Source organism: Plectropomus leopardus, chromosome 15 (genome assembly GCF_008729295.1).
Source record: "Plectropomus leopardus isolate mb chromosome 15, YSFRI_Pleo_2.0, whole genome shotgun sequence".
Taxonomy (NCBI): domain Eukaryota; kingdom Metazoa; phylum Chordata; class Actinopteri; order Perciformes; family Serranidae; genus Plectropomus; species Plectropomus leopardus.
Genome location: NC_056477.1, coordinates 3,983,506 through 4,005,578, shown reverse-complemented (window position 1 = coordinate 4,005,578; position 22,073 = coordinate 3,983,506). Strand labels below are relative to the sequence as shown.

General features: G+C 38.5%; 1 protein-coding gene across 5 annotated transcripts in view; it reads right to left on the bottom strand.

Moving 5' to 3' along the window:
* sptbn1 (spectrin, beta, non-erythrocytic 1) overlaps positions 1-22,073 on the bottom strand; it is a 140,755-nt gene that overhangs the window by 50,638 nt on the left and 68,044 nt on the right. For all 5 annotated transcript variants that reach the window (XM_042501881.1, XM_042501882.1, XM_042501879.1 and 2 more), the window contains one exon: positions 6,843-6,994. In XM_042501881.1, coding sequence (XP_042357815.1) covers positions 6,843-6,994 — 152 coding nt within the window. The remainder of the gene's footprint in view (positions 1-6,842; positions 6,995-22,073) is intronic.

The following is a 22,073-nucleotide window of genomic DNA, read 5'->3' as shown; positions in this document are numbered from 1 at the left end:
CTCGAAACTAATGGCGCCACGTCGTCTTTGGGACAATGGACAGCGTGTCTGAGATGAACGGATATCTTCTCCGGGGGAAGGAGGCAGTAAACTCACTATCGTCAAATCAGGGGACTCAACCCATTGTTTCCTTGATAGAACAACAAATCCGTGTTGACATCGACATGAGAGCTGGTTAACGTTCACTCTAAGGAACCAGTGGCTGCAACTAAACATCTCACAGAGTGATGCTTTAGTTATATTATGACACGTTTGAGCTTTATTCAGTAAAAATGAGTATTGAGTGAAGGGGAATTATAACATTATCACGATGTGTTCAATGTGATCTTGCAAAAAAAGAGTTTTTGGCGAGAAAGTTGGATAAATACGGATGTTTGAAGGAGACATTTGTTCATGTTTCCACAGCAATATAATATAAAACATTTTTTCAACATTGAGTACTTTTATTTCAGGTACATTTTCTTACAGTACTTAGCCACTTTAACTTAGTATTTCCACTTTTGCTTGTAGTGGAGTATTTTTGATGTGCGGTATTGCTACTTTACTTAAGTAAATATTTGGGCTTTTTTAAAATTGTGGGCAAGATCCGTGCGCATACATGCAGTCGCTCAACACTCCTACAGTCAGTGATCATTAATTGGCATATATTGGTATTATTTTTACTATTTATTTATTTAACTTTATCTTATGCAGTTTTAGTCTATTTGAGTCCCGCGATATCATATTCTATTGTATAAATACTTCCGACACTGAACTCCCAGCTGTTTTAGGAAGTTACAAATTAGTTTTTTGTCTTTTTTGTGAGGTCTTTTCAAAGATTTCCATCTTCAGTGGTTACGAGTGAACAAAAGAAAGAAGAATATACCAACACATTTATGGCTCCGGCTTTGCTCACAGTATAAAAACTACAGAATAACATCATCATTATCTTTTTGTGCTGCGTTAAAGACAAACAGGACATCTGCTCATCAGTGCTGAAACAATGTCACCATGTTCCTAGAATTTACTTAGTGAGAATAATTTCATCATAACCAACAAAAAATGGCGTACAAAACCATGAAATAAGTAACTGGAATGATCCTTTAACTGCTGCCTCTGCAGTGTGGAAACAGCCGCTCGCTCTCAGATTCTTCTGCTGCTCCTGGAGGCGTTTTGGCTCCATGAAAACCCTCAAAGTTACTCAATGACTCCTTTCACAACTCTGACACCCCCCACGCTGTCTCCCACTGTTATTCCCTCCATGCATCCTGCTCACCACTTCACCATCACTCTGCAGCTCTGGTTTATTTTATTTCAAAATCCCTTTTATCCCTCTTTCCCTCTCCTTTCTCACACATTCTTCCTCTCTCCTTTCCTTCATCACTCGTCATCTTTCCTCCACTCACTTCCTCCTCTGTGAAAAATGCCACAGATTACTTTCTGTCCTCATACAGAGCTGGAAAAATACAACAGAATCAAAAAAGTCTAACATAAATGCCAAATCATATAGAAAATAGAGTCGATTTTAAGTGTTTAGCTGTGTTTTCTCTCTGTGTGTGTTTGACAGGTTGTGAAAAAGCCGGATGACAGTGAAGTTGAAGAGGCTGGACACTCGGCCAAGAAGAAGAAGAAGAAAAAAAGAAGCAGAAGAAGAAGAAGAGGGGAGTTTGGCTTGCAGCACTGAAGAAACAAGGCAGGGGGTGAAATGGGGACCGTATGAGCGAGTTTAAGTGTGTGTGTGTGTGTGTGTGTGTGTGTGTGTGTGTGTGTGTGTGTAGGAGAGAAAGAGAGAATGCTTCAGGACAGAGTTTATGCAGAGTTCACCATAAAATTTAAGACTTTTAAAGACATTTTTAATACCGCCTAGAATACATTTTACTGCGATCATAATGCTGGATGGATGATAAAAACCAGCAGGGGACGATAAGACCTGAATTATTTATTATATCACATTTTTCAGACTTTCCCTGCAGTATATAACAATAATTCCTGATTATATAATCCATCAATCAACATGACCTGGTGGCAGAAAACTGATAGCTGCATTAACCTGTTAAAATGTTTGCTGTTCTTTTAAATTAAAGGAACAGTTCACCCAAAACCACTTTAAATTGTATATTTTACTCACTGTAGTCTCTCTTGTTGCTGTCGAATGGCTTTAATGAGAGCAGAGTGCACGAAAAATGAAAGCACATCAGTGCAAAAATAATCTTTGTGAAGGATGAATAAAAGACAGCAAAAAACATGATAAATTCCTGTGCAGCATTATTATTTTTCTGGATTATTCTCATTAGAATTAATTTGTTGTGAATACAGACACATTATTTGTTTGGTTGTAGTTTAGCCAAAATAGGGCTGGGCGATATGAAGAAAGTCAAATATAACAATATTTTTGACCAAATAACCCCAGAACCATATTGACATGCTATTCAAGGTTGACACATTGTTTCTTTCACTGAATATTTACACAATGAGATTTTTGATAATAATTATTTACAATGTTGATATAATGACTGAGGGGGTAAAGGCAAACAACAGAACAGCTAGAACAGTCAGAGAAGTTCAGAAAATGCCACCACTTTACTGTAATACAGCCTTAAAAACCATGAAAAGACAAAATTTACAATTTTATGATATCCAAAATTAAAGACAATAGTTAGTGTTACATCACCATATCCACGAGGTATCCATGTATTGCCCTGAACTAAAGCAAAAAATAGCTGTGCTTGACACATAAATAATATGTGAAGTAGGGCTGGGCAATATGGAAAAAAGTCTCATCATGATAATTTTTTTCATATCAGTCAATATCGATATAAATCACGATATAAGCTTACATCTAATCACTATTTCTGTCAAGCTTAAGGGTTCCCTTTGGCTCCTAAGTGAGATATGAAGATGATGCACGATAATGATTATTTCAAGCGATATTCTACCGATAATTTCCAGCTTCTCGTGGCCGATAAGATACCGATAACCGATAACTTCTTTTTGTTGGTTTGTTTCTCATTACCTGAGGGTATGAAAGGCTGAGATGTGGTGAGCACAGATGAATTTAATTTGTGCATTTTCATTAAAAAAACGACATTTCAGACAAAAAGCTGGAAAAAAGGGAGAGAGAAATATACCAATTACGTTGTTTTTGGATGAGCTATTTCTTAAAGTTTTTAAGAAATAGCTCAAGTTAAAGTTCTTCACTTGTCCAACATGAGCTTCCCTAGCTGCTGCCGCTAGCAGCAGTGACAGTCTGTGACTGACAGGTTAGAGGTCTCCTGACATGCAGAAATATTTTATAACTCACATTACAGTCTGGAGCAGCCAAGAGACAAAATCTAAAGGACATTGAATGCTCCATTGCTTTTAACACTTTTCAACAGCTGCAGACGCCCTGGAAGGAGGACGGATAGAAACACAAAGAAGCAGCAGGTCAAACAGTAATGTATTCCCATTGCCATGGTGACGGCAGACTAGCAACTGTATCTCTGCATGGACATCCGTCAGTCTCCCACTCACACACCAACACACACACACAGTCTGGACTGCATAGAAAATGCATCAACTTTCTTAACACGTTCTTATTCATGCAAGAAATGAAAGAAAAAAAAGCATCGATCTGTGATCAAAACTTTTGTCCAAAAATTGTTTAGAACTTGCAGAATTAATGCGACTGAATCTACAAGAAGCTCAAAAATGAAAGTGCTATTGGTCAAATGCACCAGCTGTAGCTCTGGTTAATTCATTTAATATTTATGTAATGGAAAAAAACAATGATGATCACAAGTAAATCTAATTCAACAGCTGAAAGTCTGTTCCTGCTGCATCTCAAACAACATGAGCGTCAGAGCATCAGATAGATTTTAATTAAATATCTGATTTATCCAATGATTAAAGCCACCTGACAGGAAGTAAATACAAAGGTTTATAAACATTAACGGGCATGTTTATCATCTACCACACTGTAAAACAACAAATAATAATATAATAGAGAAAGGTATTTTACTCTTGAAGATTAATTTATGTATAATGTGAAATAAATCCCCTGATAATGATTTTTTTTTTAAATTAATGTCATTATTTATCAAAGAAAATACAGACTTCCAGACAGGACCTGGTGAGTTAAATGCCTCTATGTAAAGTGTTTTTTCTTTATTTCCTTTGAAAATAGCAACAATAAAAACAAAAAAACACTTTATATTTATAAATGATCTTTCCTCCATCTCTGCCACAATGTCTGAGTTTATAACATGACTTTGGTCATCACTATATCCTACATTTCGTTATATTTTTCTATTTTTTTGATTCCATAGTCCCTTCTGCTGAAGCAAGACTTTTCTAGGATAGAGAAGCACTTATCAACATCGAGAAAAGTTGTGTGGAGTTTGGACTAGATGCAGCAGACTGCGAGAGGATCCCCACCAATGGCATACGCCGAGCGGCCAGTCAGACCACAGGGGTGAAACGAAATGGAAAGCGCTGGATAAAGAGAGGGAAGAGAGCTGGCATCAGGGCGAGGCTGACCCGACATGGACCGAGAGCTGTTCCTCTACCAAGCCTTCTTCTGGCTAATGTCCCGTCGCAGGAATATAAAGTGGATGAGATGAGACTGAGGCTCACTCTGCAACGGGAAATCAGTGACTGCTCTGTGCACATCCTCATGGTTAACCCTGAACATCTGGGACAAACCTAAGCTCGAACTTTGTTTAAAAAATGACAAATAAATCTACCTTGTACCTTCTAATATCTTGCTGCAAAGCTGTTCCCTTTGCAAACAACACTAAAAGAAACTTGAACTAATCCAAAAAGCAGCCACAGGCCACAACCAGACAGCAGTAAGTAACTTCACCGACTCCCTCGTTACTGCAGGGGCTCTGCCTAACACCAGGCACAAAGCACTGAACCGCGCAGCAAAGCTGTCATTGTTTCAGACAGACGCAGATGTCATCAGCACCCACACTGTGTAAGTGGCAAATGCATTTATGTATCTTTATTTAGATTCAAAAATCATTTAATGTCACCATGTCACCACGCCGCTACCATGGCAATGGTAAAACATTACTGTCTTGCACCCAACTGTGCGCCCATGTAGATCTTAAAATGAGGTGTGGTCATGCACATGGTTGACAAATTGCAGTCTTGAGGCAGCAGGAAATGATTGCACCATTTATTGTGGCTGTGCCCAGATTGTCCACCGCTGAATTATCAAAAGTGGGGGGAAACGCCCTAAATGCACATGTGCCGTGCACTTTAGACCACACGTTACAGATCATTTAAATAGGGTCTGATGTCAGATGAAAAAAGGTTGCTCTTGGATTGGATTAATGCTTCTTCACACAATTATATTTTCAAACCAAGAAAAAAACAAAGCAAATAAAAACAGTGTGATTATAATACTTCATGGATTGTGTTTGTGTTTTTCTTTATTACATGTGCTCTTATTTACTGTATTTGTGACCAATACGCTTACTTGTTAGAGCCATAAACTATAACTTGACTAAGTTATGATGCATCACAAATTAACTGAGCATGTTCTCATTAGAGCACATATATTCTCCTCTCTGCCTGGATGGGCTACACCAAATATAAAATGGTATAATCTAAGCTGTTACGGAGTACATTTACCATAAATAAACAGCTGCCAGTTTAACAACACGCACTATGAGGCAGACAGAGAGTGGCGACTGCTGGTTAATGATTTCTGAGCTCATACATGTCACTGTTCAAACAACCAGATAAGACAAGTGGGAGAGTCGAGACACCCAACAGATGTTTGTGTGCAGCCAGGGAGGGGCGGGCGCGGGGAGACTGTATTATGCTGTTTAAGCATGATTAATGACAAATGTGACGCCTCTTAATACTTTTTCTATTAGAGTCATAATTCATAGAAAAATAAAAAAAGACAGAGAAATTGTCTGCCTTTTCCATGATGTCAGTCCAGAGATGGCGACACAGATAATTAATATGTAAGTTTTATTTTTCTCTTCTGCCCCCCAAAAAAGTTTTAGACCGATTTATAATAACAAGAATCTATATTTTAAAATTGTGTCATTCAATGTGGTGTTTGTTAATTTATTTAAGTCTTTTTATTTAATTTGTATGATAGAAATAATATTAACTCTTTGAAATCTGATCATATTGGCTTATATTTTAAATGAACCACTTAATGAGAAAAATGAATAGAAAATTATTAAATGTTATGAGAAAATTACTGGAAAATAATAATAAGCAAAAAAACAAAGTAAAAAACAAAATAAAAAAAACAAGACAAGGGCCGCAAGAAAGACAATGAGTCTACATACATAATTATAACAAATACAAAGATTTTTGGATATTTGTCTCTTCATATTTTTTTTTGCATTTTCTGATCCATTCCGTGCCCTTTTTTATTGTTTTTTTTTAGCATTTTCAGATCAATTCCTTGCCACCTTTTTCAGGATTTTTTTTTAGCATTTTCAGATCAATTCCTTGCCACCTTTTTCAGGATTTTTTTTTGCAGTTTGCAGGACATTTTTTACCAAGTTACTTATTATATTTTCCTGTATTTTTGAAAGACATCAAACAAAATTTCTCAGGGTTCAGGAATTCAAATGATTGTTACAAGCGTCTGAATGCAGCACAAGAGAACTGATGTTGATCCAGGTGTTTAAGGGTTAAAATTACATTTATTTGTGAGACTTGGGACTGACGTGCAAAACTGCCAGAAAGAGATCTGAAGAACAAGAGGATCCTCTTAAACGCTGAACTGTTCCTTTAAATGTAACCTGCTGCTCAGGTGTGAAGCTTCAGCTCAGCTTCTCTGAACACTTCCTCCCTGTTCTCTCTGCTCCTCTTTCAAAATAAAAGCCCTTGACAGTTATGCCACTCACCAGCTTCTCCCCTGACAGGACCTCCAGCAGTTTGATGAGCATGCGTCCGTCCCTCAGGTCCATGTAGAGGTCGGTGATCCGACAGGACACTCTGGACAGGTGTGAGTTCACCCATTTGGTGAAGGTTTTCTTCTGCACCGCCTCACGCTCATCTGGACAAGACAGAGAGGGGGAGAGGGAGATCAGCGGTCATTGAGGGAGGAATTAAAGCTTCAGCAAAATGTTGCAGGTTTGAAAACTTTATGAGGAAGATGGAAAAACTACAAAAACACTGAAGAAGAGTGTGAGAGCAAATAGAAAGCTCTGGAAAAAAAAACTATTACTGGACACAGCTATTTTATCAAAACTCTTGTTTCTAACAGTTTCTGACTGCAGCAGGTTGGACTCCTGCTGATCTTTGCAGGTGTGTTTGGATGTGTATGTGTTTCCTCTGAGAGAGTGTGTGTGTGTGTGTGTGTGTGTGTGTGTGTGTGTGTGTGTTTATCCCATAGCGTCATTGTTCTTGGAAAGCTGGCGAGTGTGTGTCTATGGGAGAGGTTTCCTGTGTCTGACAAAGAAGACTAAATCTAAATCACTGCTGTAAATATTCAGATGCACACAAACACACACACACACACACACACACACACGCAGATGAACTGCGGTCTGACAGCAGACACCTGCTGTCTGCAACACAACTTAGTTTGTTTCCCACAGGCCTGATGTTATTGTTACTGCTCTCTCTCTCTCACACACACACACACACACACACACACACACACACACACAATGTTGCAGAGACTCTGAGCATGTGTGTGTGTGTTTGTGTACGTGTGCGTGCGTGTACAGTATATCAGAGCGTTTCCTCGGCTGAACTCTGGCTCAGTTGCCATGACGACCCCGTCGCAGGAGGAAGTTGCACAAGGAGGAGAGGGTGTGACCCTCACACATACAGCTGCAAAGAATGTGCATTTTTACACTCCACTGATTTCTGTCACTTTAGAGAGAAAAAAAAGGTCAGCAGCAGATTTACTTTCTCCTCCGTGAACATCTGAAGCGAGTAGCAGTGAAGACAGAGGTCAAAGGTCACAGCAGGCAGATGGTACTTTAAAGTTTTCAAATTGTAAACTTTAGACTTACTTCACACTGCAGGATGTCTCCTTATTTGCTTGTTTCTAATATAACTTTTTTTTTCATCTGTAACTTGCTTTTGAGTGTTTGATTGCCCCTTAAGTGTTTTTCCCCCCAAATAAATATATTCATTTTCTTTTGAATACAACCTTTATTCTTCTTTAAGTATTTTATCTTATGTAATTGTAAGCCTTGTGTCTGAATGGTGTTTTTTTCCCCAAAATTCTGAATTTGTAGAACCTATTGGGATCAAGTTAATGTCAGAGCCCTCAAGCTGCAGCTAATGTAACTTACAGTGGAAGGACTGAATTTTTTTAAATGAAATTTATTAAGAATCTGTATTTAAAGTGAATTAGTTATGTAATACCATAGTTTCACTGAGGATGAAAAATCTCTTATCCAGCTGCTGATGTTACTATAATACACACACACCTCTTGTATTTATTATAACAGTCTTTGTTTAGACCGTTTTAGTCTGTATTAACATCATTTGGGACAGAAGGCAGCAGTGGGAAAACGTCTCCATGACTTGCAAACGTTTACATCATCAGACAACTAAAGACAGCTGCAGAGTTGGTCTTGTGAAAGTTAGAAACTGTACTGTGTCAGTAGATTTTGGGTTGAGTACCGTTCACAGATGAATTTATACAAGTTCTGGTAACTGGACTGTGGTAGCAGTACATAAAAGTACTTTTTCCCCGTATTTTACTTTCTCTGCAATGACAAAAGTTGACAGAAGTGATATTGTATTAAAAAGCAACTCTGCTCTTTTTTAATCACAAATAGAAGATTGTGGCTGTCTTTCGGATTTGGGACGCTTCTGTCTCCTGTCTGAAATTGACCCCAGTATTCAAGGTGCTTCAGGGCACTTCTACTTCTTTATTTAAGAATTCATTTAAGAAGCTTAAATCAGAGAATTCTGACTTGGTTTTTTAAATGACTTAAAACATTGATTATCAAATTAAATTAAAATTTGACAGCTAGTTGCAGCTCTAGCATGAATATAAACAAACAAAACAACCTAGTTTCAATCAATCATCTGAATGTACAAGATGCACATTTTCTCTGCAACATTCGGGTCAGAGTTCATGAACTGAGAGCAAAAAATCAGATATGATTAAACCCTGTTTGACCTGGACTGACTGACTGGCACACACACACACACACACACTTGCAAACACACACAAACGCACTCTTGCACACACTCACAGATGATAAGAGCCCCTGACTGCTTTCTACATGCAAACAAACATTCATAAAAATCTATGACCTTCAGAGTGTGTGTTAGCTCGGAGCAGGACAATAGCGTCAGTGTTCACTGGCATTCGGCAGCTTTATCACTCAGCACAAACACACTGTGGAGGATTTTTCATATCAAACTGGAGCTGCTGGAAATATGTGAACAAAACATCACAATGTCTCAATCTGGTGGTTATCAACAGAGAGAAGCAACAGGGACGACTGAACGGAGCCAGAACTCCGTTACGGTCCGAAATCCTTCACTTCAATCGGCACGTTAACACAAAGAAGCACCTGCGGCCAAAGATTCATAATTATGTTTTTCTAGCTGCAGCGTGATCCTTTAAAAATACTAGTTTGGCATAAACAGAAATCTGTCAGTCATGTCAAACTTTAAAGGGTGCAGTTAGTCAAATTTAACAGTCTGTTTTCACAAAAAGTGATAATTATGTAGATGTGGGATGTAACTGATCTGTGTCTGTCACTGCTCAGGTACTCAAAGAAGTGTCAAAGTTACAAACAATCAGAGTTTAACCAGTTTTTGGACACAATTCTCACCACAAAAATGACAGCGCTGGTCGTTTAGTTTAATATACGTGTGTTTTTCCTCTTGCAGACAGATGAATTTTCTCTTTCAGACACAGAGGAGAAAACAGAAGGACGTTTTAGTGCCGTGTTCTGCTTTGTCATGGTATGATGTCACTGTTTAACTCTTGAAAATCTGAGCAAATTAGTTTGATTTCTTTCAACAACATGGAAAGAAGGCAATGAGAAAGAAAAAAAATTCAAAAGACTAAAACAAATGAAATTTATAAATGAAATCTCAAAATAGGATTTGTCACAAGGTGTGTGTGTGTGTGTTATCTGTCCTGCATGACCGGTCTGAGAAGCTGTGTGATGTGATTGTCTGTCTTATCTCCTTCTTCATGCTTCCTCCTGCACTTTTTGCACGCAGGAGTGTGTGTATGTGTCCACTATGTGCGCTTTGGCCCGTGCGTGTGTGTGTGTGTGTTTGTGTGTTGGGCTTCCCCTTCCTGTGCTGAAAAAGAAGCAGATGCTCGTCCCAGCAGGAAAACGTGTTTACACTCACATACAGACACACAGAAACTGCTTGACTACACCCAAGGGTAGCGCAGGCATGTGTGTGTGTGTGTGTGTGTGTGTGTGTGTGTGTGTGTGTTGGGACTGGATGCGTATTATATCAGCTCTGCTATCAATATTCAAAGATGCTGCTCCGTCCAGTTTCCTGATCTGTAAACATCCTTTCACTTTTCTACACACTCAAACATATTTTCTCATGTTTTTCATTAATATTGATTATGAGAAATATTGTATTATTCATTATTGGCCTCTGCCCAGTTACACTAAAGCCACCCGCCTCAGACTGAACTGCCTTAACTGCTGTTTTTGCATCACGCTTTTTGCCACATTTTCAAAAAGTCAAAGAAGGAAAAACACGTGTGTCAGAGGCCAGTCATTAAATGCAGATATTCTGTGCAGCAGCTCTCCTGATTGGCTGTTGACAGTGCGGTCAGCCAGCGTGGCAGGAGAGGAAATGGTTACACAGTTTTAGAGTATAGTTTAGGAATGGAGAGGAGAAAAGTAATGAATGACCTTTCTCTATTTCCATTTTTCGAGTTAAACCTTTGAAACCTGGATCCACTTGTTGTTTTTTGATGTGTTTGTGCACAAATGTGTTGTGAGTGTGCAAACATTTAAGCGTTTCGCCCTAAAAGGCCTCTCATATATTTGACTGAATATCTGGATTTAAAATATAAATACGCACAATGTTTTCTGACAGAATAAATGCAATCCAAGGCTCCGGAGCTTTTCAGTGTGTCAGGGACAGCCTTTGTAGTAACACACTAAAATCATTATTCATTACAGATTAACTACTGATGAAAATACATTTAGGCTGCGGCTCGGGTTTATTCCAGGTGACTGTTCACACTGAGCTGCATGAAGTGGTTTGACCTGCAAATGTTAAGTGACACACACACATTCACACACTTATGCACACACACAGCTAAGCAGAACTCAATGTCAATGGCTCCAATTACCTTTTCTGGCTGTATGGATACTGCTGAATCCACAACACGCAGCAGAGTGTGTGTGTGTGTGTGTCATTAGAGAGAGAGGAGACAGTGATGTAGACACGCCGTCACTCCCTCACGGTCACCCACACACACACACACACACACACACACACACACACACACACAAACGCCAGACAGGGTGTGGCCTTGTTTGTCTCAAATGGGACAAAACCCCCAAAGAAATCAATGTCCCTGCCCACTTTAAATGAGCACCACACAGACAGACAGACAGACAGACAGACAGACACACACACACACACACACACACACAGGAATGTGCAGCCTGAGCATCATGTGAGGTGCATCATTCGTGGTATCATCGTGTGAATGCATCTCTCTCATAAATCACACACACACAGAACAATTGTTAGTGCATCATGGGAAGTCAAGGTTGTGATATGACAAGAATTCATAACAGAGTTCAACATAGATTACACACACACACACACACACACACACTAATATAAACAGTGTGGTCCGAGCAGCGAGGTTTCCGAGGGCAGATAAGAACATTTCAGCTCGCTACTGCTGGCCACTGATAAACATTACATTTAATTTGGACAATTTAAATTCACGCACACACCAAAAATCCCCTAAAATGAAAAAAAAAATCCATGTGGTTCTCCAGAGATTTATTAGGCAGGAAAGAGACAAAGACAAAGAGAGAAAGGGAAGGGTTAGGGTGAGTAAAAGAAAGGACATGAGAGACAAAATAAAGGAAAGCATTGGAAAGAAAATGATGAACAGGGAATAAATAACTTTAGATCAGCAATGTCAACGATGATCCTGCCAAAGTTTTGGGAAAATTGCCCAAGTGGTCTAAGAGTAGCTAGGAAAATTATTATTTAGAGAAAAAGTTAACAAAAAGTCACAAAATTTGACATTTTTCAAGCAGAGGACCATTGGAGCAAAGCTGCAGGTGAACTGAGAGATTACTACGGGGAAAAAATTTGACTATGCCACGCTGTTTTTTTGAGATAACTGCTGAAACGTGAAGTTGATTGTTGAAGCGCCGCCTTGAGGTCGCTTAGCAACCAGCCCGTCAATTTTGAGAGTTTTGTAATGTGTTTTTTGCTGACTGAACACGTTTGGCAGAGAAAAAATAATACGAAAAAAGAAAGGAGAAGAAAGTGAGCAAAACAATAAGTCTCCTGCAGAGCGTTTTGGTGCTCGGACTTTTAAAAAGACTTGCCAGAAAAGGAAGGAAAGAACAAAAGAAGAAAGGGAAGGAAAGGCAGCGAGGAAGGAGAAACGTAAAAGATAGGACAAGAGAGGAAATGGGAGGGACAAAAAGGAAAAAATAAGAAAGCAAAGGAAAGAAAATAATAAATGAATAAAAGGTCACTGTGACCATGACCTTTGACCACTAAAATCTAAACACTTCATACTTGGATCCAAGTGAACGTTTGTGCCAAATTNAAAAGGAAAAAATAAGAAAGCAAAGGAAAGAAAATAATAAATGAATAAAAGGTCACTGTGACCATGACCTTTGACCACTAAAATCTAAACACTTCATACTTGGATCCAAGTGAACGTTTGTGCCAAATTTAAAAAAAAATGACTGAAAAAACGCATTCACAAGTATAGTTGGGACAGATGCACAAATAAACGACTGAACAACTTGAAAACATTATGCCTTTTGCCATTACCTGGGTGAAGGCACAAAACTGGAAAAAAAAGTAAAGACAAGGAAGAGTGGAAAGGAAGAAAGGAAAGAAAAAGACAAAGAAAATGAGAACAAACAAAAGAAAAGAAAAGAGGAAAAGATGAGAATAAGGGAAGAATGGAAAGGGGGAGAGGAAGGGGAAGAATAGTGGAAAAAATGAAAATAAAAAGCAAGTAATATCACTATCCAGCTGCAACTAAGCTTTTCTGACACTCCAGATAATAAAACAAAAGCTTCTGAGAATCAGAAACTCAAGAATCACTTTAACTGTTTTCAACCCAAAAACTGAAAATTAACATTTCCGCCCTGAACTCAGCCCTCAGGCAGCGTTCCTCCCCAGCTGTGTCCTAATCCAACCCAGCTCCACCAACCAATCAGCTTCGCTCATGTATAGATTAGGTTAAGGTCAGGGTCAGGGGTCGTCACCTTGGATACAAACCTGACCATCAAACAAACAGGAGGCGGGACTTGTGCCTGACAGGTTCAAGTCAGGGCAGAAAATAACCTCTGAGGAACCGAATACTAAAAATGACACATTACATCAAACACAAACACACACACACACACACACACACACACACACACACACACACACACACACACACACACACACACACACACACAGCTGTGCTCCCCTTGGTGACACACACACACACACACACACACACACACACACACACACAGTCCAGACAGTGTGTATTATTATGATTTACTCCAGGAATAAATCTTCAGTTTGTTATTATCCAGAGACATTCGACAACTACACATTCATCCTCTGTACGTGTGTAAGTAAGTGCGTGTCTGTGTGTGTGTGTGTGTGTGTGTGTGTGTGTGTGTGTGTGTGTGTGTGTCTGCCGATGGGGATTTTAGGGGAAATATCTGAACAGTTAGTTATGCTTTTACTGTTTCCTCCCTCATGCAATAATGACTAATACTTGGTTCTGTGTAGGTGTTCACACACACACACACACACACACACACACACACACACACACACACACACACACACATGATGAAAAAGGCGAAGATTAGATAGCGGAGGAGGAGGAACGAATGACTTTCTGGATGACAGGAAAGACGAGAAGGAAGAGGTGGGCGAGAAGCTGGTTGTCACATAACAGCAGCAGTATTTTTGGTAGGAGTTACAAATATACAGTTGACAAAATATAATTTATATTTAATTTACAGGTACACACAAGTAGTTTAACCCTTGTGCTCTGTCACGCTTTTAACATACTATTAAACCTCTGAAAGATTAGAGAATTGGTGAAAACACAATGATTAACTTGAGGTAAGATGTCAACTAACTTCAACTGCAATAAAATAAAAAAATCAAAAAAATGAGTAAAAGGTAAAATGGAAATGATCTGAAAATTAGCTGTGTGGGATTATTAGATATGATGAAAAAAACAAGGAAAAAATATCCAGAAAACTCGATTTATAATTCTCTTAACTGAAATTAAAAAACTTTCTTATCTTTTGTTTGTTTTTTTTTTTTTTTCGTGCTTATTTTGAGATAATTTTCTTCCAACGTTCTACTATTTTTTTGCAGATAATTGATCCATTTCTTGTTGAGTTGTTCCTCGCCCTTTTATCATGGTTCTTGGTGAAATCAAGCCTATTTACTCAGGTTTCAAAGGGTTAAAACCCCATAGATGTGCAGAAAAAAAATGTCCTTAGACAAACAGGAGTGTCAGAGTGAGAGAGGAAGAGGAGGAAGAGGAGGAGAAGGAGGAGGAGGAGGAGGAGGAGGAGGAGGAGGAGGAGGAGGAGGAGGGGAGCCAAGACTGTAGACATTGTGTGTCTGTGTGTGTTAGACAGGCCGAACATATCAAACATCTGTTTCCACTAACAGACAGAGAGGGTCAAACACACACACACACACACGCACACACACACACACACACACACACACACACACACACACACACACACGGGGGCTCTGTTCAGTCTCCCATGTCTGTGGTGTGTTTCCAAATCCAACCCAGTTCTGGGCCATTCACGGTGGATCGCATGACATTAGCCACACACACACACACACACACACACACACACACACACACGATCATATAACCTTATCAAAATACACACTTCCAGTTTTGCAATTCCAGGATTCTAGCATTCCTGATCTCCCACAGGAGGAGCCGGGAGGCCGCCGAATATTAACCTCACTCAGTGTGTGTGTGTGTGTGTGTGTGTGTGTGTGTGTGTGTGTGTGTGTGTGTGTGTGTGTGTGTCATATCAGTCGAACGCTGTAGCGTTGCTTCATTGTTAACACAACGATTAATCCTCATTAGGTGAAAGGCCCTCCAGCTCTTATACAACGAATCCATGGTGATGTTTTCTCAAATCAGAAGAGTGACAGAGATTCGTTTCAGAGGTTTACTCTGCAGGATTCAGAACCAGATTAATTCTCGTTTGGTGCTTGTGCTCAATATATTTGAATTTTTTTCGGGGTTGTGTCTCTTGGATGCCTGCTGCCTCCAGTCGGACACCTGGTCTCTACCTTTTTAACCAAGGCCCAACCTCACCTGAGTGCTGAGGAGGTACACGCCGATAAACGTCCCGAACACAGACAGTAAGACGAAAATGTAAAATTACAGGCAGAGAGCAGTCTCTGCAGAAAATACACACCTCACTGCACATCTACACATTGTTTTTTTTTCATGAAAATCATGCATAGTACATCTTTAAATGGATCACTTTCTTTCTTACATCATGTTTTGCTGATGTCATTCATAACCTGTTTTATTCTTAGTAGTAATAACATGTATATTTGTCCTGTGTTATATTGTTTAATTTCAATATAAATTTAAGTTATGTTTGCTCATGGATATTATTTTAATTATTTTTGCCTTGGTACTTGAATCTCATGATTTAATGGCTTCACTATTTCCTTCATTAAAACATATAAATGAACTTTATGTTATTCTCAACACAGGATGACTGCAATGGTCAAACTGTTTTTTTTTATTCTTTTCATATTTCATTGTTGCTGTTTCTAACATTCATATGGTTTTGTTTAATTCGGAAAAAATGAGGAAAAAAGTGGTGTTAAACCAGCCTGAAACAGTTGACAAGCCTTACCAGAAAAAACTTAAAAATTAATAATCATGGCTTTTATCAAGGAAAAAATCTTTATTCTCTGACTGCAGCTTCTCAAATTTTAAGAATTTGCTGCTTTCATCTCTTTTGTGCCATTTATGTATTATTTTTAGAGTTGGACCAAAACAGTCATGTAAGCCTTAATCTCATATTTACCTTATATATTTGATATTTCAAAGACTAAAAAATTAAGTGATTAAAAATGGAGAGAAGATTAATGGATAATGGCTATGTGTCCACATTGAGTCTGATTTATCACTTGTTTATATTATATTTTAGGCATTTTTTCATACATTATACAACCCATATTCAGGCTGAGGTACATTAAATTAGAAACCCAATTTAAATATGTTTCATGGGAGACCAGTTCTGCTTAAAAATATATAAACCTGCATCACAGTTTCCTTTGATGGTTTCTAAAATATAGTGTCTAATCCTGTTTTGTATAATATCTGTGGAGAGCTGTGTCAGTGTGGATCTGCTGTGACAGAAAGCTTCAGAGAGGATTTAAACATCCATTTCCACCACAAAAAAACCCCAAAAAACCTCGACCTGCAGAAACAGGTGTAAAAAGATGCTAAATGAGCGTGAACGTCCTTATAAGCAGGTCGGGAATAAAATTATTCCAGATATAAAACCTATAGTCACGTAATGTTTCTCAACAGAGAGCAGGAAACTGGCAGATCCTTTCAACCAATCAGAGGACAGAGCCGGAGACTCAGCCAATCACAGCCACCGCTGTTATTGTGCGAAATATGAGAGCAGAGTCGAAATGAATGGATGTGAATGACTGACACACACACACACACACCGCCGCAGTGTATTCCCATCGGAGGAGAACTTGAGCCAGAATTAGGAACAGAGGACTATTGAGAGCTGCTGAACACACTGGCTGACTGACTGATGATCAGACTGTTAAACTGACTGGAGCCATATGTCCGCTGACTCACAGCCATTTTTCAGCCTCGACTGTTGTAGAATTTATTTTGGTGAAGTTCACGAAGTCCAGCCTCAAATCGTTATACGAGTCAATTTTTCGATTCAAGTGTTTTGGGTCTCGATTCTAATTAAACACCAACTCGTCAAATACCAAAGCTTGATCGGTGGACGTCGGTGTCGAACGATAACCCTGTTCTGACAAAGCAGTCTGGTTCAGTTCCTTTTCTGATACAGTTTTTGCATTTCCATTACAAAAACTGTGGACAGTACCAGTGGAAGCGCTGCATGCCATCCCCATTTTTGGTCACCCAGCACAGAGATGTGACATCAAAGGTGACGGCAGAAACTCTGCAGTCTGCTCATTGGTCGGTAGAGAACCATCACTCTCACTGAGGGCTGCATCATGGCTGCTTTTAACACATCATTTAAATATAACTATGATATGAAATTATGTTTCGCCGCCTCGAGAAGCAGCTGTAGACTCACAAACGTTTTTTTAATTCACTGGGCCGACTGCCGGAAACTTTTAAGGTGGAACATTTACTTGTAATGTTGCTCAATGCACGAGTGGACGACATGAATCCATGAACGCACCTTAAATGTTAATGACAACTTTGACCACTCATCTGGTTTTATCGTCTCTTTTGGGTGACACACTTTTATTGATGATTGCATCATTTAAAAAATATATCTATTAATTTCACCACATTATGTGAACTGCATTCTGATCCTCACTTGGAGAAAAAAACGTTTGGTTCCAAACTTTACCGAAAAATTTAATTGGAAACGCAGTTTATGACACTCTAAAATAAGAGGTCATGGTCTGGCTGATTATTGGAGCTGATATTTGGGATTTTACCGATCATCTGCATTTTATTTTAATGATTGCCGCTAAAATTAATTAAAAAAAAAACATGTCAGCATGTAAGGGACTTTTACTTTGTAAAACCTCAGGGAAATATTTTTATTTATTCATTTTTTATTAAAATATTCACTTGACTTTATAAAAACAACTTGCTGGGAACTTTCTGTATACGATGTCAAATATTTCAGTTCTGATTCGACATTTTCTGCTGAAGACATTCGGACAAAGTTTTGAGTCTGAGTTTGTTATATTCTGAATATTGAGATTTTCATTCTTATTGTAAATGCGTATCGGTTCCAAATATCAGTTATCGGTCTCATTAACTTCTAATAATCAGTATCGGCCCTGAAAAACCGTTACCCAAATATCCTTCTGCATCAGTTTTGGATGAGTCAGGGACAGTGTGTCAATTTACGCTTGTGTCTTTTCAAAATAAACTTGAGTTTTCACAGTAAATGTACAGTTTACGCTTGTTACATGCAAACGTTTTTTTCAAAATACATTTGCAAAAACTTCTGTCTTAGATTTGCTTCTTTCCTGGTTGGTTAGGTTTTGGCGAAACACTTTTTTTGCCCTTTAGTTGTTACAGATGTAACGACACATTTGTCACGTGAGAGGCGTCACGCTGAACGACTTTGGATCAGGATCAACCAGCTCCGAAGACCTTTTTTGGGGAGTTTCACTGACCTAACACAACATGTGCAATATGTACACGAACAGCACCGCGTCACTCAGCGCGTCAGATCGTGTTTATGTCCTTGAGGAAAAGATAAAACGAAGCTGCTTCCTCGAAAAGCACCTAAATCATCCTTCACGGAAAAAACAGCCTGAAATTTACATTCCTGCTGCAGATCGTTACAAAACAAGACGAGAGATAACGTTCTCACACGCACACACACACACACACACACTCGTCACACCTGCTCAGCTTTCGGATGCTCCTCGTCATTTTCAAATCAGCTTTTTGCAATTTAGAAAACACAACTCAAGAGTTGTGGGAAGTTTTCCTTCATATCGTTTGTGTGAGTGTTTGTGGCCTGTTGGTCTCGTCACTCTGACAGCTGAATAAAGACTCCATGCCTTCCTCCTTCCTCTTTCTTTCCCCTCATGCTGCGTTTTTGGTTTTTTTTTCACTAAACTCATCGACACACAAACAAACAGGCTCTTCAGCATCAGTGTCAGAGCTGCTTCACAAAACTCTGCACTGTCAGCCGTCAGGAAGCTAAACGGTGTCCATATAAATCAACCTCTCCTCATTACAGCGGCCGCGCTAACTTCGCCGCAGTGACTGCTCGCTCGAGGATGACTGGAATTCCTCGTTGCTGAGCGAAGACGCTCTCTGTGGGCGTGTGTGTGTCACCATGATGCTAATGAAACGGCGTCAGAGTGCCACAGACATCCATCATTATCTAATAACCTCGAGAAAATCTTAAACATCTGAATCCCGAGCGTCATGTCTGCGTCTGCGGATCTCAGCATCAATAATGCATTAATATTCATCTTTAAAGCTCATCAAACGTTTGTTTATTAAAGCAAATAAGCTAAGACTTAATTAGTACATTTCTTGCAAAAAAGATTATTTTTTGTTTGTTTTTCATTTTTCAATTTTACTAAAGGTTAACCCTTTGAAACCTGGAGCGACATTACTTTTCTTATGCTGCTTTCAGACACATTATACAACTGTTTAATAACTGCATGGAGATAAACCTGTTTCAGTGAAACATTGTGATGATATCCTTTAATTGTGTTATCTTTAAATGTAGCCTGCAGCAGGATGTGGTGTTTGTCATAATGTTAGATGATCATTTTCTTTTTTTCATTACTTCTGTGTTGTTTTGTAGCAGGATTGTTTACAAGCTCCGGTTAGTGTTAAATCCAGCTGTCGCCTGAGGTTAAATACAGAATCGTGCTTCTATTTTTAGGAATGTAAACACCTGAGCAGGGACACATATTTCCCAAATATTACGAGTATCACTCCAGCTACTCAGATGAGCTCGGCAGGTTGAAAGCAGCTGCATTTAATGAATAATTAATGTACAAAAATACATTAAACTAGACAGAGTTGTTTGTACACTGCTTCTGCTCCTAAATATGGCAGCGGGCACGCTGCTCCTCAACTGATAAATACTGTATATTTTAAAATATTATAATACTTTGACTTACAAAATCACGTAAAACAGAAATTATTGCCATGATTTCCAGATCAAAAGCCTCTACTTTTGGTTTATTTCATGACAAATAAGTAACTATTTAACGAAGCTGCAAGGACTTAAAATTACTGTTTGGCTAAAGCAAAAAAAATACAACTAAAATAATTTTGTTCCCAACTTATAAATGTTTGTAAAGGCTTTTGCAGAAATACAAATCATTGTTGTTATTTTAGTCTGAATCATGAGGCTTCACTGCGGATTCAACAAACCCAGAGAAAAACCGCTTCAAAACATCCAAATTAGTTAGAAACTGATATGATCTCAGTGAACTTCTCCTTTTTTAAAAATAACTGTGGTTCATGTGCAGCTGATAACTGAAAAGCACACACACACACACACACACACACACACACACACTTAACCAAGTTTTTAGTTTATTTTTAGATTTTTTTACTTTACGTTCTGTCTCCTGACTCAGATAAGCCCCGCCCCCTCTTTGCTGTTGTGAGCATGCTCAGTCGAGCGTTCCCAATCAAAGAGCCCTTTCATGCTGCAAATCTACGCATGGAACAAGACGAGGTGATAACACACACACTCACACACACTCACACAGAGTGGTTTCCCTGTTCTTCCTCAGACTGTCACACACACTGTGAAAACACACAGCTCCTTCCTCAAACACTCACTCATGTCACCTTCAACAATAACACTATTCTTTGTCTCTCTCTCTCTGTAACTGATACTGCTCGCTCCACCTCAGGTGAAGGTTTCTGGATCGTTTCCATGCTGTCGACTTTTTGAGGATTTTTCTTTTTCAGACTGTTTCCAAGAAACACAAAACAACACGAGACGTATTCGACTCATGTTTCTGTTCACGAGCAGAAACAGCAGACAACAAAAACAGTGAACATCACCGCTCTGATTTCTTCCTGAAGCTTTAAGAAACTTTTTTCTTTTATAAACAAATAAAGTTCATTCTAGACTTTGGAAAAACAATAATGCAGTGCAGACTTTTCTAATAAATCTGCATTACCGATTAACAATGAGCTGACTTTAATTACTGTGTCTTTATCTGAATAATTTATTGGACACAAGTTCTATATCTGTTGATTTTTATATGAGACAATACGAGTAATAAATGGGCAACAATGGCTGACTGGAACAAGACAAAAAAAGTCTGTGAATATTTTGTCTGCACTGACAGACGGATCAGTTAGGCTTTTTGGGCTGTGTTCAGATGCCTTTTGCAAGCTTTAAACATCTGAACCCTGAGAAAACTGTTTTGATTTCTTTTGACACATGGGGGGAAAAGGCAACAAACAACTTAGCAAGAAATGTCCAGAAAATTGCAAAAAATTATTATTTATTTATTTATTGTTTTACTCACCTTTTTAGTGCTATTTCCATTTCCATTTTTAGTAATTTTTAACTAATTTATTATTTTTGAGCTATTTCTTGTTAAATAGCTCATTGCCGTCTTCTCATGCTTTCTTCAAAACATTAAGTCAGTTTGCTCAGGTTTCAAAGGGTTAAACTGAATCGAAAATTTTGCAAAGTGCACATTATTCATAATTAAGCTGATAAAATGCAGGAAATTACATCTGTAAAATAAGATACTGACATTAAATTTCCATGTTAAGTCGTGTCTAATACATTTTTAATGGGTTAAGGGATCGATGAGCTCTATGTTTATGTTTATGTGATTCAATACAAAGTACTTTACTCGTCCCTTCGGGGACAATTTAAAGCAAGCAAGTTATCAAACAGAAGCACACATAGATAATTAATTCACACTCACATTAATAACAAGATCTAAAAATACAAACTTAGCTTTGTTAAAAAGCGCTAAAGAGTTAATGGACAGTCCACAGTACTGGACAAAAATATGCAACAGAGGCACATCATGTTAATAAATGTCTTTGCACAAAGTAATGCTGAGTCCGTGCCTGTTATGTGTGTGTTGTAGTGTATGCATTTCCTGTGTTTAGTGTATGAATATATTAACACTTTAAAACCTGAACAAATCGCCTTGATTACTTTCAAAAACATGAGAACTTAACA